We start from the raw sequence: 16,872 nt of genomic DNA on the forward strand, positions 1-16,872 counted from the left end.
TTGAACAAAAATGTTATTGTTTTTTATTTACTGTACACTCCAGGTCACCAGCTAAGACACAACCAGGCAAGTCACAGGTCTGGTAGTTGTCAGGTAAGCTATTGGATATTACATGCACTGCTGAAAAATAATTACAAAAAAAATTTAATACCATTACTTATTATTTGTTTTATACCATTATTATATTACTTATCAGTACTTTGCAATTTCCTTTATTAAAGTATTCCTCAGCTGCGAAAACTGACACTGAAATCTGAAAAGTCTGCTCCTGGTACAGATGTGATATGCAAGAAAACTGACAGGAGAACTTAAAAAAAAATTCCAGCATGCCAAGTCTCAGATGTCATTACAACTGATAGAACATACCTTAACAAGCTGCCTCCTTTCTTTACCATCTGATCCTATACAATCTATTATTTTAGGCAGATTCATGCCTCCTGCTAAAAGAAATTCTCGCTTGAAAGATCTTATTGTGACCAAATTTTCATATTGTCCTGTGGGGTCCACCTGAAATTATACATAAAGTTAAAATTAATATAAATATTACCTTCATTTCACTCAAAGTGGTAATAAGTTGTTTTCAAAATTCATTAGCAGACTATATGCTAAATATTACTACGAGGATAATACCCACAAAGATAATACCCACAAAGACTACAAAAATATGCTAAGCAAAGGAGTTTGTTTGATTCCTCCTCGTTCACCTCATTGGTAGGGGGGATGTAGTGTTAGAGACATCCACTAAACAAGCTGTGGCTATGTCAGCCTGTCCCAACTAGCAATGTCCCAAGAAAATGTTCACACACAGCTGGGGACATTAAGCTTATACTAGACTGCAAATGAGCCCAATCTACAATCCTAAAGCTTCTGCAATTTACAGGATCTGTATCTTCAGCCATTCTCCATATTTTTATGCCACAAAGCAACCCTATTCAGTTAGCTGTAAGGAATCCCAGACCAGCAACCATTTCAGTCAGTTTGTAATTGAGAAGAAGAAAGGTAAAGCAAAGAAAAGAACAATCAAGTTGTATAAAGGGGCAACACCTGGGGCCAACAGGAGCCTTACAAACACATGCTATTTAGCATGGGTAGCAATTTCTGGCCTGTAAAGTCAAAAGGCATAAAGCAGTCCCTTGACTTATTCCGCTTTATAGACAGAGCCTCAGGGACTTCAACACAAGGAAGTCTGGCTTGGTAACATTTATATTTAGGTGCTGGCCCAAAAAGGAACTCTATGCTCCTGAAACCGGTAAGTTCCCCAGGTAGAGCATATGGCATTGAAGAATGAGTGCCTATGCACCCATCCAATCAACCACTTAGGCTAATGGGAATGGATCATTCCCCATTACTGAATGGTAAACACATACAATCTGGCCATTTAGGATCAGCTGAAAAGGCATATCTATTAATTCTCACACCTTTCAGGACATTAAGTGCCTCTGAGTTAGCACCTACAAAACAGGAGATTCAGACTCCCAAATCCTGTGATTTAGGTTGTTCACCACCCCTTTTGATAATGAAAGGCCAGTCAGTGGTAACAGTGGCAAAGCCATCTTCATACAATAAACCACTATCCAGCAAATGTAAGACTTGGGGTCAAGGTCTTCTAAAGACTAAGGAAACCATCTCACCCTGCACGTCCCACCTGACAAGGAAGTACTCCCATATGCTGACCTGTAAAGAACATGGGAATTAGATGAAGAGATAAATGCCCTGACTGCCATTAGGAGAGCTTGAAGTTGATTCTATGATTTGATATTAGAGTGTTGTATTTATTTCAATTTCAGTCACCTTAATTTCCATGGTAGGAACAACAACATCCAAGTCCTTCAGTTTAATAATTGGCTGGTCAGCTGGAATACTTATTTGTTCTGTAATTAAAACGAATTAATAGTTTTAAATTCAGAACTAGAAACATACATCAAAGTTGACAAAAACCACCTTACATTGCTTTTGGGACTCAAAACCTCACTGCATACTTTTGTCAAGCTGATGAGAATGACCACAGGACAACTGGAGATTTCTGGACTTTCATACTCAGAGACTGAGCCTTAGAATCACAGAATCATAGAATCATAGAATCGATTGGGTTGGAAAAGACCTCCAAGATCATCGAGTCCAACCCTTGGTCCAACTCTAGTCCATTTACTAGATCATGGCACCCAGCGCCACGTCCAATCTGCATTTAAAAATCTCTAGGGATGGTGAATCCACCACCTCTCTGGGCAGCCCATTCCAATGCCTGATTACTCTCTCTGGAAAGAATTTTTTTCTGATATCCAACTTTAATTTCCCCTGGCAGAGCTTAAGCCCGTGCCCCCTTGTCCTATTGCTGAGTGCCTGGGAGAAGAGACCAGCCCCCACCTGGCTATAACTTCCCTTCAGGTAGTTACAGACAGTGATGAGGTCACCTCTGAGCCTCCTCTTCTCCGGGCTAAACAACCCCAGCTCCCTCAGCCTCTCCCCATAGGGCTTGTGCTCCAGAGCCTTACAGTGCAAGTAATTACTATGACTTCCAACCCAGACTAAATTCTACGTCTACCAAAAATAGGACACAGTGCTAACGCAGTATCTCTTTTAACTAAATCTCAATATTTAGAAATACACTTTTTAATCTGAGAAAATAAGATCTATGTTCACTATTAGAACAAAATTTTTTCCAAGACTTACTTCTTTGAGATTTCCAGGGAGTAGCATCTACATTTGCTAATGTGATGTACGCATCACAAAGTGCTCCGATGTCTCTAACCATATGAGCTCTCTTTTTCCTTACGATATTGATTATAGTGCTAGCAGCCTCCATTCTGTCCTAAAAAACTCCAATGGAATACAAACATCAGATCATGCAAACTCCACTTTGTAATATTAAAGATGCACCATAACATGCAGTAAATTAAATACAACTGACATATATCCTATGAAAATAGAGCAAACTCCTATAACAGACAGGCCTTTGTGACATGAACTCAAATAATTAGAAGAAAATCCTGTGCTGCCTAATCTGAGATAATGAGTAATGTAAAATACTACCAGGGATGGAGAGGGAGCAAGTATGTTCAGGCAAAGTGCAAAAAACCTGCAAAAACTTCAGAAAAAAGGACAGGCAGGTTTAGATATTCTTCCACCATCTGCCTGTCTCTTATTTCCTCCCAACTGAAGGAAACTCCTGCAATGCAAAAGGCAAAAAGCCTGACCATGCATTCCTTCTGTGCCTGACTCTGAGAGACTTAGCTGAGTTTAGCAAAATTCCACTCCAACAGGCGGGACCATAACAGAACTACAAATCTGGGAGAAAGGCAAAAAAAAGCCACATAAAAATGTGGTGAAAAAAGGTATCAGTGTAGGGGCTAAGATGGCAATGACAATCATGCCAGGCCTACAACAATGGGGGAAAGAATGGGCACTAAGCTAGGTGTGGGATGATTTCAAAGACAGGTTCCAACAAAAATTATGCAATAACAGCACTAACATGAAACCACAGCTCAGTATTACCTATCATCATAGTTTTTAACACATAAAGAACAAAGGATATATTGCCCAAGCCCAAATACTTAGATGTAACAGATGTTACTACTCAAAGCAGGAAAATACTCAATTCAGTATGTACTTTCAACAATAAACCTGCTCAAGGTCTTTCTTGCATTTCAAATGCCTTTTACAGGACTTTTATCACAAAAGTCTTTGCAATAATCAGGGCAGTTTGTTGCAGGAAATGTTGACTATATTTTGTTCAACTCCATAATTACTTCTTTTAATAATAATTACCAATGTAAGAAGGGGTTTTTTATTATTAAAAGTACTTTTCCCCTCCTATTGTTTCTTAACAAAAGTCAGCTGATGAGCTCTACACTAAAACACCACTTGACATATTTTTTAATTCATTTTTTAACAAAACTAAAGGACTGAACGCGATTAATAGAATAGAATATTTTGTAGTCACCACATCGAGCTGGGAGATTTCTTTCGGTGCATTTTTAATTAACTTATTTCTTCTTATTGCATCTGGTTTCGTGAGGAGTTCATCTTTGTTAGCATTAGCCAAAGCTAATATTATAAACAAGGTATGATGTGGATGATCCAGTGAAATTCTAGACATTAGCTGTCAACAAAAACAAAAAGATTCCATTATTGAAAACTGTATAGAAGGCAAAAAAAAAAGATACTTAATTAACATTATTAATTCTTTTAAACTTCTAAGGTTCCTAAGAAGAAATAATAAGGTAATACTTAGATGATATTTCCACAACCAAAAAAACATGCAAAGTTTATTTCTATAGCTGCATAAGACCGCTCTCATACAACAAGAAAATCAATTAAGTAGAAAGGAAAAAAGTCCCCAATCCTATTTCTTCACCATGCTAATTTTGCAACACTCATTTTAATAAACCCTTATCACCTACGTAACTTCTTTAGCTACAACTGCAGAGAGGAAGATGGATACTGTTTAAAAGCAGGCACTACTAAGACAATCAAGATATCTCTAAATAAAAAAAGCATAAATTACATTATTCAGAACTTCGTGGAATCCTAAACCACCCATCATCTTAGTTCCCATCCGAGCAGCCAGCTGGTACATCAGAGGCAAAAACTTGTATGAGGGAATCTTCTGTGCATTTTTCTGTAATAAAGAAAATTCAGTCAGAGAGCTGTACTAAACACTAAACAAAAATTGTAATCATAAACCACATTTTTTAAAACTAAGAGAATCATGGCTGTGTGATGGTAAAACAGTGAGTACATCATCTTGGCCCATTCTCCTAAGTATTAAAAGTCCTTCATAGGAAAAGTACTTTTTTCTGTTCTACCTTTCACAGCTTTTCATCTAAAAGTATATATAGTATAAACTAGAACAATGTACCTAAGGATGTTCAAGATGGGCAGATTCCAAAGTATGTAAAGAACAAGGTGACCACAGTAAAAGCTCATTAGATATGCTAATCATACAGATTTGTCAAATTAAAATGCTATATTGAGTTAAATTAAAATGCATTGAGAATTACAGGTCTCATTGATGAAAAACAGACAAGGAATGACAACTTAAAAAAGCGTGTTTTAGACAAAAAGGAGCTACATAGGAAAGCTTGGTGCACAGCACTATAATTCATCTTCTAGAAACCTAGAAGGAAAAGAAAGGTAATTTAATCGCCAAAGCACTAGGAAAAAATAAAGCAGACATGTACCTTCATCATTTCATTGACTCTATCAACTCCAGGATTTTCAAGCCATAGTGAACAGAGTCGGAATATCCACATGTCATGTTCTTCTCCACTCAGCAGACAGCTGATATAGTTCTCCACTGCTTTACACAGGAAACGTTTACGATCCTCAGTCAGGGCTTGTATTGCACATTCATCCAGTTCAAGTTCTCGCTGAACCTTCACGGTATATCTGTGTGAACAGAGGTTATTTTTAAACAAAACATTTTCTCTTAATGAACTTACAGCAAGGAAACCCCTAATTCTCTTACTTACTAATTCAACATTGTTAAGTTGTTTTATATGTACAAGCACAGCAAAATTAGCAACTGAGATATCAAACTGTGGGAGCTACTCCTTTGGTGGATGTGCACAGACCCACTGCTGTAGGTAAATTTTCATTCAGGGTCTTCTTTTAAATTCTTTAATCTCAATATTGGTACAAATGTGAATATCCAGAACAGATCATGTGTGTGAAGACTTCAGTTTCCAACAGCAGAAATTTATCCTTTTCTGCTCACTTGCAATTGCTCATACTAAATCTTTAAGTATTCTGTACTGAGACGAATTCTACTCTTTCCTTAGATGTGTAATGGAGAAAAATCTCAACTCATTTATTTTTACTCTGTAACATTTTCTTTGTCAAATAAACTGAACAGATCCAGGGAATAAACATGAATTCCAGGCATGATCATCCCTGCTGTTTAACTGTTGTAACAATCCTTGACTTAATTTTGGCCCACATTATCTAGTGCATACCTAGGCCAAGTTCAGGAACAGTTCAGAAACAACAAGCTCTATGGATTTGGACACTGTTTTGTGGAGAAGCAAAACATTAGCTGTAGGGATGTGGTCCATGCTGTACCTCTTACCCATAGAGTTGGTAGAGATGCAGTCTTTGTCAGCTCCATAGTAACCACCCCTCCATTCAAATGCTCACCTATTGGTCTGAACTCTACGCTCCCTGATGAGGCCAACCTCCTCCTTGGCCTTCTTCAGCAGTGCCTGCTTATTTTCAAACTCAGAGGATTTCATGTAATTCTCAATTCGTTGGTACTGATTATCAGAGAAACGAGCCAAAGACAGGAAAGCCTTCATCTTTCCTTTCTTCAGCTCATCACTGCTGTCTCCATTGTGGCTTGCAGCAATTTCCACAGCCTAAGAGGGAAGTTGCAATAATGGTAAAATGGATAATCAGATAAATAGTGCTGCATAATACTCGATTAAACTATTATTATCACAGAAAAACAATGATTGAGGCTGGAAGAGTCTGGATCTGGAGTTCATCTCATTCAAATCCCCTGTTCAAGCAGGGACACCTGCTCAAATAGATTATTTAATGTTGCCTGTGATGGAATGTATATGCATACAAAGCGAAATCTAACAGGCTGAGTATTTTTCTCCTAAGTGAATTTAATCTTTGAGAAGTGTTTCAGTGCAAACAGCCAAAAAGATTATCCTGTATGAAACAGCTTTAATAACCACACAGGTGTTTTGTACACTAACCTATCTTTTAGAGCAACTAGGCATGAAGTTTCACAATAGTCTTACAGCCTTGTATTACAAGGTGGTGAGAAAAAAATGGAAGACAGCTCAAAAAGTGCCAAAAAGAAATTACATGTGAAATCACGGATTTCAATCATCAGAGTTAAGAAAGCAAATAAGACAGTAACCGCGTTGAGTTTCACAAATTAGCATGAAATAAGGAAATGCAAAGGTGATATTAATACAAATGTTTCTGTAACTGGTTGAAAGTTAAAAAAAAATCAATTACAGTACTTTGAAACACTAAACAAGACCTTTTAGCACCTGTCAGAGGTAACCGTATCGCTTTCTACAACTACCTGAAAGGAGGTTGTAGCCAGGTGGGGATCGATCTCTTCTCCCAGGTAACAAGCAACAGGACAAGAAGACATAAACTGCACCAGGGGAGGTTTATGAGAAGGAGGAATGTCTTCATAGAAAGGGTGATGAGACAGTGGAATGGGCTGCCTGGGGAGGTGGTGGCATCACTGTCCCTGGAGGTGTTTAACAAAAGACTGGATGTGGCACTTGGTGCCATGGTCTAGTTTGGTCATAGGTTGGGCTTGACGATCTCAGAGGTCTTTTCCAATCTAATTGATTCTATGGAACACAATGGCCATACTGAAAACCTGTTCAGTGAATAATCTGTACTGAGAAGGAAGGAATGGGCAGGAAACTAGACTAGTAGTTGTCATCACAGCACTTCTAAGCCAATATTAGATGTTTCACTGTGAATACTATAAAGCCATATTCTGAATGTTTTGTAAGATTACAGGGTTACTCAATACAATGTGAAGCTATAATATAAGAAACCATATTTTGAACCCTGAAAAACAAAGGCTGCATTGAAAAATCTACTTGACATTCTAACATGGTACTTAGCACAGCATTATCTCAAAGACTGGATGCACCTTTTCTAAGTACTTCTGCATGATGACTGTAGGGTTTTCCAGGCATGTTTCTGCTAACCAGGTTCCACACAGCCTCAGACACTCTGTATACATCAATTTCAGGTGAGGATTGTTCTCAACCTTTGAAAAAGCAAGTTTTGGGAACAAAGTTAAAGAGAGAAAGACATCAAACAAAAATGCTTTTTACCACTCACATTTACAGTGGGTGATAACCTTAAACCACATTCGCATTCTATGTTAGACTAAAGGAGAGCACATATTTTAAAATACCTGATAATTTGAACAATGAAAAGCAGAATAAACCAATGGCAAAATGTAATAAAAATTATATAAATTCATAGCATGTTTTCAGAATTGTATTTTCTAATATCCCCCTTTAATCTGCAGTACCATAGTACACTCCATAGGAAACATTCAGGAATCACAACAACTATGTGTTAACCTACATGTAAACTTGATTAAAAGGGCTCTGAAAAGATGATGGAACAGGTTTCCAAAGGACTGCAGATTGGATGCTCAGCTTCAACTGTAGAGTAGGACAAGTTGGCAAAATACTTCCAGTATAGGGTGTATATTAAAGACCAAACAATCAAGATGGCAACACTGACTGTGAAATGCTGAAGGATATTACAGATTGTGAAAACACAAATCCTCCTAACATGGTAAATGTAATGTGGGAGGGACTAAATTTTTGGAGATGTCATCAACAAAATCATAGAGAAATCACAAAAATCAAAAGAACAGCAACTCCTAACTTTGCCCTGTTATCTATGGAGAACTTGGCTCTAAATTATCCAACTTTTCTGAAGTGTGATATTCCTTAATAATGGATTCAAAGCAAATGTCTTTCATGCTCCAAAAAGACTCAAAGAAAGCCATCATAGCTAAACATAAATGCCAGGATGTGAAGGCATTTTTATCACACGGGTACACCAAATGAAGTTCTATTCAAATATTTGTAGATCATATTCTAGCAAACATCATCCAGAGGGATGTGAACAGGCTGAATCAATGGGCCAAGGCCAACTGTATGAGGTTCATCAAGGCCATGCCAGGTCTTGCCCTTGGGCCACAAAAGCCCCAGGCAGCACTACAGGCTTGGGGAAAGAGTGGCTGTGAAGCTGCCCAGAGGAAAAGGACCTGGGGGTGCTGGTCAACAGTATCTGAACATGAGCCAGCAGTGAGCCCAGGTGGCCAAGAAGGCCAGTGGCATTCTGGCCTGTACCAGCAATAGTGTGACCAGCAGGACCAGGGCAGTGATTGTCCCCCTGCACTCAGCACTGATGAGGCTGCACCTCAAATCCTGTGTTCAGTCGTGCGACCCTCATTACAAAAATGACACTGAGGTGCTGGAGCGTGTCCAGAGAAGGACAACGGAGCTGGGGAAGGGACAGGAGCACAGACCTGATGAGGAGCAGCTGAGTGAACTGGGGCTGCTTAGCCCGGAGAAAAGGAGGCTCAGGGGTGACCTTATCACTCTATACAACTACCTGAAAGGAGGGTGTAGTTTTGCAGGCTATAACAATAGAACAAGAGGAAATGGCCTCAGCTTGTGCCAGGGGAGGTTTAAATTGGATAATAGGAAGGTTTGTCAAGCAGTGGAACAGGATACCCAAGGAAGCAGTGGAGTCACCATCCCTATTTAAAAGGGATTTAAAAGATGTGTAGATGTGGTGCTTAGGGATATGGTTTAATAGTGGACTATGAATAATGAATTCTTACATTTTACACTCTTACAGAGTCATTTTGAAAACTCTTAACAAGATTTGCTAGAACAGATTTCTTTGCTTTCAGACATTTTGAAAGTACAAACCACATTTAGTAATACTGCAGACAGGCTTTTAATTTTCTCCAAGGAAAAACCTTCAGGAATTGGAATTAGGATCTTAAATAATTTCATTCCCATAAGTTTATACATTATATAACACATACCTGAAACCAATCTGCATCTAATTTTTTTATCATCGTTTTAAGTATATTCAGAGCAAGACTCTCTTCCTTTTTAGCCCAGAAAACCTGAGCTTCTTCTAGTTGCCATTCAGACACTCCATATCCTTCTGGATTGTGTTGTTTGATCTGAAACATAGCTCTTTCTGGAAGCTGTAATTGAAAAAATCATCATAAACAATTCCGTAAGCGAAATACCAGTATCTCACAGAAAGTTTTGTTTTCAGACTCCATCTTCATTTTCTCTACTTCTGCAGTATAGTCTGCTCATCCAATGCTAAAAATTTGCAGCAAAGATACAAAATTATTTTTCTATATACTCCCAGAAAATCCTGATTTTCAACAAAAATAGACTATGGAATAAAACATCATGAACTCTAAATTAAAGTATCAATGATCACCATTTTAAATTGGAGGTATATAGAGAAGAAATTCCATGATCAGTACCTACTGAAGTAATGGATTTGGAGCTTAGTAATTATTACAATATTATATGTTATTACAGATCAAAGAAAGATAATTTTAAAAATGGCACCATCAAGCACTAATTCTTGTACATGCCTCTCTCTTCACTCATCTCACTAGTGAAGCAACATCCTCATTATTTAGTAATCTAATATCACTATGACGGTAGAAAAAGCAAACTAGGTTTTTAGCAATATCAAATATAGCAACTAAAGTGTATTTTCACAAGTTGTCTGACCAATAACCAAATCAATCAAACTGCTAAATAAGCAAGGTAAACAACTAAAATACAAGAATGCCTGTAAATGTAAGTTTGGATAGTTCAATTAGTGGTCAGTGTGATGACTCTGAATGGCACTCTCTCACTTCTCCTGACTGATGGTAGTGGCACCAAGGAGGAAGAGAAGCCACTAATTGTAATGAGTTCTTCCTCAAAACCTATCCTACATCCAGACATGTTGCATTGTCACCTACTGGTGTGCTAAAAGGAAAGGGTTACTATCCCATGATCTGAAAAACTGAAAAGGCCCAGAAGTGTGCTCTGAAGGTTGCCTGTGACCTACAACACTGAAGAGGCTGGAATGATGCTGTTTTCAGAAACACTCTGGCTCAATCTTTCAGAAACTTCTACTCATCCCAAAACATGGTGCCCCAATTTTAATTATCTTACGTAACTAAAAAATCAGAGTGAAAAAAGCAATTAGCTTCTGTTGAGGGTCTTACTCATTGCAACAGTGTTGGTAGCTGGGCAGGCATGACATAAAAAATATCTGAAGCAATTTTCCAAACCAATTCCAGAGGCACTGAGTAAAGCTCGAAAATTAATGAAATCAAAGACAGCTGTTCTACTGATTTCATCATTATTCATAAAAAGAGTTAGAACTTTTCTGAAATCAAGTTTAATTTAGTTTCACATACATGAAGTGCTAAACACCCTTCCAGGTTCTGTATTTAACTGGGACTATTTTCTGCAGAGGTCCTTGGAAGATACTGTTGCTCTATAAATTCTTGGGGACTTACTCCTCCAGACGCACTATCTAGCCAAGGCTGGCTAGCCAAGGCTGACTCTGGACCTTAAATGCATCAGCAGTTGCAAAACCCACTGATACTGCAAATCCCATCAAGTCATTCAGAGACAGATTTATCACAGTGCAATGGTGCTTCACAAGTATAAAACTTTGAAGATAAGACTAAAACTTCTTAAAAAGAAGTTAGTTTATAAACTAAAAAAACAAACATCCCTTCCTTATCCTTTCTGGAATTTATTACCTGTGTATTTTTAGCAGTTCTTGCCAATCTAGAGAGCTCCACTAAATGTTTGGTCAGGATATCTTTAATACATTCTCTTTTGGTGTTTTCATTCTCCTTTTCAAGCAAAATCTCCAAAATCACAGTGCGCAGAGCCATGATGGGTTCCTGGAAATGGAAGTCACTGTCCTTGAGAAGCTGGGACTGTCTCTGCCATTTCAAATAAACATCATTCAGTTGTTGAGTAGTAACAGATCTGCAATTGTTATGAAAAGAAAAAAGACCTGTTATTAAGTCTCACTAAAACATTAGCGAAATGCAAGATGAGTAAGAGTAAACTACTGAGGAAGTTCACAAAGTACAGCTCAAAAACCAAGAAATAGTTTGTAAAACTCTACAAAGTTTACTGTATATGCAGACTAAGCTGGCAGCCTTTCAGTTTTAACAAACATGATGATCAACATTAGCAAGGTGAACTACTCATCTGTAAAAAGTCCTGACTAAGTACCAAAAACTTGTGTTAAAGGTCCATCAGCAAAGGGAGTTGCATTCAGACACAGGGCTGCTTAAAAGATTACAGACCAAGATTCATGGTTCATCATAGAGGTTATATATGGATTAATGTAAGAATAAATTCTTAACTGTGGCACTGCAGGTTGTCATTTTATGTATTATTTTATTGGGCAATTTATTAACTGCAAATAGCAATAAAGTTCTGGACAGGCTAAATGACTCTAGGATAACTATTAGCTACCAAAGTGATACAACTATGGCAGAGAAAATTCGGTGTTAATAACACTATGGAGATAAATCCCTTCCTGTGATAGAATATGACATTAGAGGTCCATGAAGAAAGTGATTCAAACTGAAAGAACTTTCCATAGAGTTATGGGTATCATGAAGGAAATGGAAAACATTTTTAGAAAAGAAACAACAAAACAATGACTCAGTTACTTGAGTATAACAAAAGCAAGGAGATATGACTGCTGCCTAGGGAACTCAATACAATGAAAACAATTACTTAAAATACTATACTGGCATAATATCAAATAATTCAAACTAGACACTGAATAAATCCAGTCTGGAAATAGAGAGAATCTACAATTGTTTTCCCATAGTAAAGCTAAAATCTTTGTAACTTTTAAGATGAACTTTGAGATGTTAGTTAATAAATTTTTTTGAGATCATAACAATTATCGTGCTATGCTTGGTTACTGAAAAATCTGAAAACTGAGAAAGTAATGTGAAACAATCTGTAAAAATTACCTGGAGAACAGCAGACCTGCGTTTTCCAACTCTCCAATTAGCTGTAGTCTGCAAAGGGTTGGATATAATGAATAAACAGACTCAAGGCTGCCTTTGCATAGCTCCTCGACTTCATTCACTCTGCGGATTTAACAGAGAAACAGTAAATTTATTATTTTTTTACTTTCCACAAGTAATTCCAAATATCCATTATATAATTTCCATACAGTGAATAGAATTTAAAAAGCAAAACTGTTAAGTCTGGAGTTACTCTGTATTACCATTAAAATAAAAAATTCATCAATAAATGAAAACACAGTATGCATATATAAACCCCAAAGTCTAAATGACAGCTCAGCTAAAGAAGAGCACTAAGCACTGAAATCCATTTAAAAGGAACACAAAGGAAGGGCTGTGTACAACAGGAAATGTATCTTCAATTAGCACACAAATTACAGATGACAAATTAAAGTTAAAAAACTTAGAAATAAAACTGTAGTTTGGAAGCATTAATTTTATTCTATGCATGAGACTTCATTTAAACCATAAAATCCCATGATAGTCTTTCATACATAACCTGTCACTACAAACACATTCACTCCATTTCTCTCTGTAAGAGCACAATATTTGCATACAATTACCTGGCATTTTTAAGACTGTTGTGGAAAGCAGAGAATTCCTTATCTCGTAAAGACTGAAGAGCATCATACAATGACTCATGGTAACCTGGTCTTCCTGTTTCATCTCTAAAGAATTAAACAAAAGTAACATAAAAGGAAAAATGTGTTTCTCTAAAAGGAAATTTTTTATCTTTATGACATATATTTTTTGTTGTACATTTTCTGCAGTTGGATTGCTATTTTGCATGATAAAAATAATACTGCAGCCCCTTACATTTTAAATTAATTTAGCATTTTATAAATACAAGCTGTTCTTCAAAAACAAAGAAAAAACAGTAATTGTCAAAATGTTTAGAATATGGAGAATATGTTCACAGTTGTATCAAAAATATGCCACAAACCCAACTGCACAATAAAAGTTTAATCATAATATTTCTTTCAGAATTATGCTGAAAGATACATATTCCAGTATGCATGCAACTTCAGTTTCATACATTTAACTTCAGAAGTATTTTTAAAAGGGGAAAAAAAAAGAAAATCAGATCTAAAAAGCTTTTCTTTCTCCTTGGCCCTCCTCTCTGCTGCCATCTCTCTCATCTTACGTGTTGCTTTTCTGCCCCTGTATTACAGCTGACTACTCCTTTTGCCTAGAAGGGTTATACAGACCCTAACCCAGAGACAAAGAGAGCACAAGCTCTAAGAAGTTTGTTCTGATTGTGGCATAACAAATGCCCTTCAATAGGCTGTTTGTCAAGTTCTCCAGGTGCGTCTCACAAATGATCTTATGACAGTGCAGGAGAAGAAAACTAACACACCAAAAGCACATTCCTCAGAACGTCTCTCTGTAAGAGTCTTAGGAGAAAGATCCTCCCTTTTCTAGACTACTAAAAGTTGATGTAGGAGGAGAACCCATCATGTAACTACTGCTTTTGCCAAAATGTACAGAGTCTTCTGTATTCCTCCTAAAATGTGCCGTGATGCAGCTGTATAAGAAGGGCCAGACAGGGATCCTGGCTAGTTATATGAAATAACTACTGCCAGGCATCCAGCTGTACGTTGAGAGGAGATTACTCCCTATGAGGGAGTAGCCACGAGTCAATACTAGTGTTTGCTTATCCAGGTCTTGATAACCTCTTGTGGCTTACTAAGTAATACCTTCCCCATTTCCTTATAAATTAGACGTTAAAAACTATCTATCTCTCATTTGTTCTTAAGGTAAGTCTACCGTAGGAGTCAAAAATGGAAAATTTCAGTTTACAGTTATGATCAAAACTAAGAATATCCTATGTACAGGCTCCCAGGAAAATGGAAAGTGACATGCATAAAAATCAGACAAGTATAAGTGAAAAAGACTGCTTTTGAATTCAATTATTAAGATAAATTAGGCGATCTGATTGACAGATATTATACTCTCATCTGATCTTTTTTGGTTGGACCTGACACCACTGCCTTTCCCTTAATGAACTAGCCAAAGTTGGTGTACCTGACAGAAGAGATGTGGCCCCACTGCATATTCCTCCATGCCGCCTGGTAGCGCATTTCCTGTAGCTCCGTGCACCACTCAGTGTTTTCATGTTCCAGCCCTTTTAAATACATGGAAAGAGTGTGGCAAAGACCAAAATTCTGCAAAGCCTGGAATTAAGAAAATTACTCAAAGTTGATTTTCCTTCTTTAATAAACCACACTAAGTTTTTTAAAGGCTTTGTTTTATTTTTGTAAACAAAGAAACCTTTGCAAATAAAACCATAAGTATTTCTAAACTCAGCATTGCATAAGATGAAAACATTTTAATAAGACTACTAATCACACAATTGATAACTGTAACCCCAGGAAAGTGGTTTCATTTACTACCATGGCTGGCATTCTCGTAAACAAATTTCCACACTCTGCTGTCAATAAACCATCAGGTCACATTTCTTAATTTCATCATTCCTGATAAGTCAAAATGGTTTTACTTCTTAGTGAACTGGTGGGAATTTGAAAAGGTTTCCTACAACACCTATCTGTTTGAAGACCATAATGTCTTTATAATTGTGACCACTTAATCAGATAATGTGTGCAGCCATTTTGAGGGAGAAACGTATTGAAATTTTAGCAATGATACTAAATAATTTGGTGTAAGAAAAGTACCATAGGAAAATGAAATGAGGAGAGAGACAGATATACCTGCACTACATTATTATAGAACTGGTGTAAAGATTTTTAGGCTAAGAAAGAAACATAGTTTTTAAGGATTCAAAATAACATCAATTAGATTTATTTATTGTATCAGAAATTCCACAGTTTCATCCAGATAGGTGCCATAACAGAGAGGTTTAAAGAATGAGATGGCAAAAATAACCAATTACATTGCTTTTCATATCCTGCCCTTTTAGGAGCTGGCCACAACTCTGTAAAAAAACTAAATATACTAATTTTCACAAAATTCATCACCTATGATATGGGTGAGTGACAAGAAGACCAGGAATCTTCACGTTGTCAGGACAATTATTGAATTTTGTTATATTACAGAGTTTGTATGCCTATGACAATGGGCTGGTCTTCATGAAGAAAGGGATCACTTTCAGTCCTAAACCAATTTTGGACTTGCTACAAATTACTCACTATGATGCCTATCAACCTCTACATTCATTTTCTCTCACAAAACAAAATTACCTCTATTATTCCTGCCTGGCGAATAGATGGACAGAGGCTTGTCTCAAGGTCATATGTCACAAGGGCTTTCTCCCATACTGCTTCATGCTCATACGTTCTTAGCCTGTTTTAAGTTAATAAGCAGTTTTAAATTTAAGTTCCTTACTAATAAATGAAAGCAACGACTTTAAAGAATATAAGAACATTAATAAATTATACCGTGCTAATGGCTGCAACATTCTTCCTCCACCACAGCCGTAGAGACTGTCAGGTTCTCCAATGCTTCTATATATGTCCATGAGAAGGTCCTAGAACATGCAACACAAAAAGAAGAATTATGTTTTTCTGGAATCAGTTTGAGGTTAGTTTTACATGTACTGTGTAAGTTTATAAATACAAGTCCTTGCATGTAACATTATTGTTGCTTAATTTTCTTGTATCTGAGCCTGCTATCATCTAAGGAAAAAAGTTGCAATCTAGCAAAACTCTTCAGGACTACCTACCTTTCCTGCTAATTTATTAAACAAAAAAACAGAACTGGGCCTTAGGTGGACTGGTTGAAAAGCAAAAGGCAGTAGAATTGAATGACCATCAGACATACCAGCTAAGCAATGCATCTTAAAAGTTACACAAGCACAGTGCTGGAATAATGAACAATGTAAAGAAGTAACTTAGACAAGGCTACTGGATCTGATTTGATATATCAAATAAACTTGCCAGAGACACTACTACTTCTGTTTTGATGTGTACAGCTTCCTGTGCCATTTGTTCATTTTCAAGAAACATGTATCTCTAATAAACTGAAAAATACTTGGCTGGTTATCACCTCGAAGTCAGCTCTTTTGGGGACCAAAGTCTGCTTTGCTGTGATGTAAAATTTGCAAATTAATTAGTGTTTCAGGTGAACAAATACTCAATTTAACTTGTCTACAAGGTAACTGAGTTCATTTTGAATTAAAGCATGAGGAGAACTTTCAAACACAATTTTTGAATTCAACCAGATCTGCCTTCACCTCAGATGAAACTTTCTGTAAATAGTAATTATATGGGGTTTGCTTTCAAATTATGAAGCACACACATGTA

General features: G+C 37.0%; 1 protein-coding gene across 2 annotated transcripts in view; it reads right to left on the bottom strand.

Annotated features, from left to right (window-relative positions):
- ATM (ATM serine/threonine kinase) overlaps positions 1-16,872 on the bottom strand; it is a 66,365-nt gene that overhangs the window by 7,764 nt on the left and 41,729 nt on the right. The window contains exons 41-55 of one of the 2 annotated variants that reach the window (XM_071554707.1): positions 16,009-16,097; positions 15,811-15,913; positions 14,639-14,787; positions 13,177-13,281; positions 12,557-12,676; positions 11,312-11,546; positions 9,563-9,730; positions 7,631-7,750; positions 6,136-6,353; positions 5,181-5,388; positions 4,505-4,618; positions 3,941-4,099; positions 2,671-2,809; positions 1,792-1,871; positions 367-507 (exon numbers count right to left, since the gene is read on the bottom strand). In XM_071554707.1, the coding sequence (XP_071410808.1) occupies positions 367-507; positions 1,792-1,871; positions 2,671-2,809; positions 3,941-4,099; positions 4,505-4,618; positions 5,181-5,388; positions 6,136-6,353; positions 7,631-7,750; positions 9,563-9,730; positions 11,312-11,546; positions 12,557-12,676; positions 13,177-13,281; positions 14,639-14,787; positions 15,811-15,913; positions 16,009-16,097 (2,148 nt within the window). Of the gene's footprint in view, positions 1-366; positions 508-1,791; positions 1,872-2,670; positions 2,818-3,940; positions 4,100-4,504; positions 4,619-5,180; positions 5,389-6,135; positions 6,354-7,630; positions 7,751-9,562; positions 9,731-11,311; positions 11,547-12,556; positions 12,677-13,176; positions 13,282-14,638; positions 14,788-15,810; positions 15,914-16,008; positions 16,098-16,872 lie in introns of those variants that run through there. The other variant, XM_071554717.1, reaches the window with a different exon arrangement.

The sequence above is a fragment of the Pithys albifrons genome, chromosome 1, assembly GCF_047495875.1.
Source record: "Pithys albifrons albifrons isolate INPA30051 chromosome 1, PitAlb_v1, whole genome shotgun sequence".
NCBI lineage: Eukaryota > Metazoa > Chordata > Aves > Passeriformes > Thamnophilidae > Pithys > Pithys albifrons.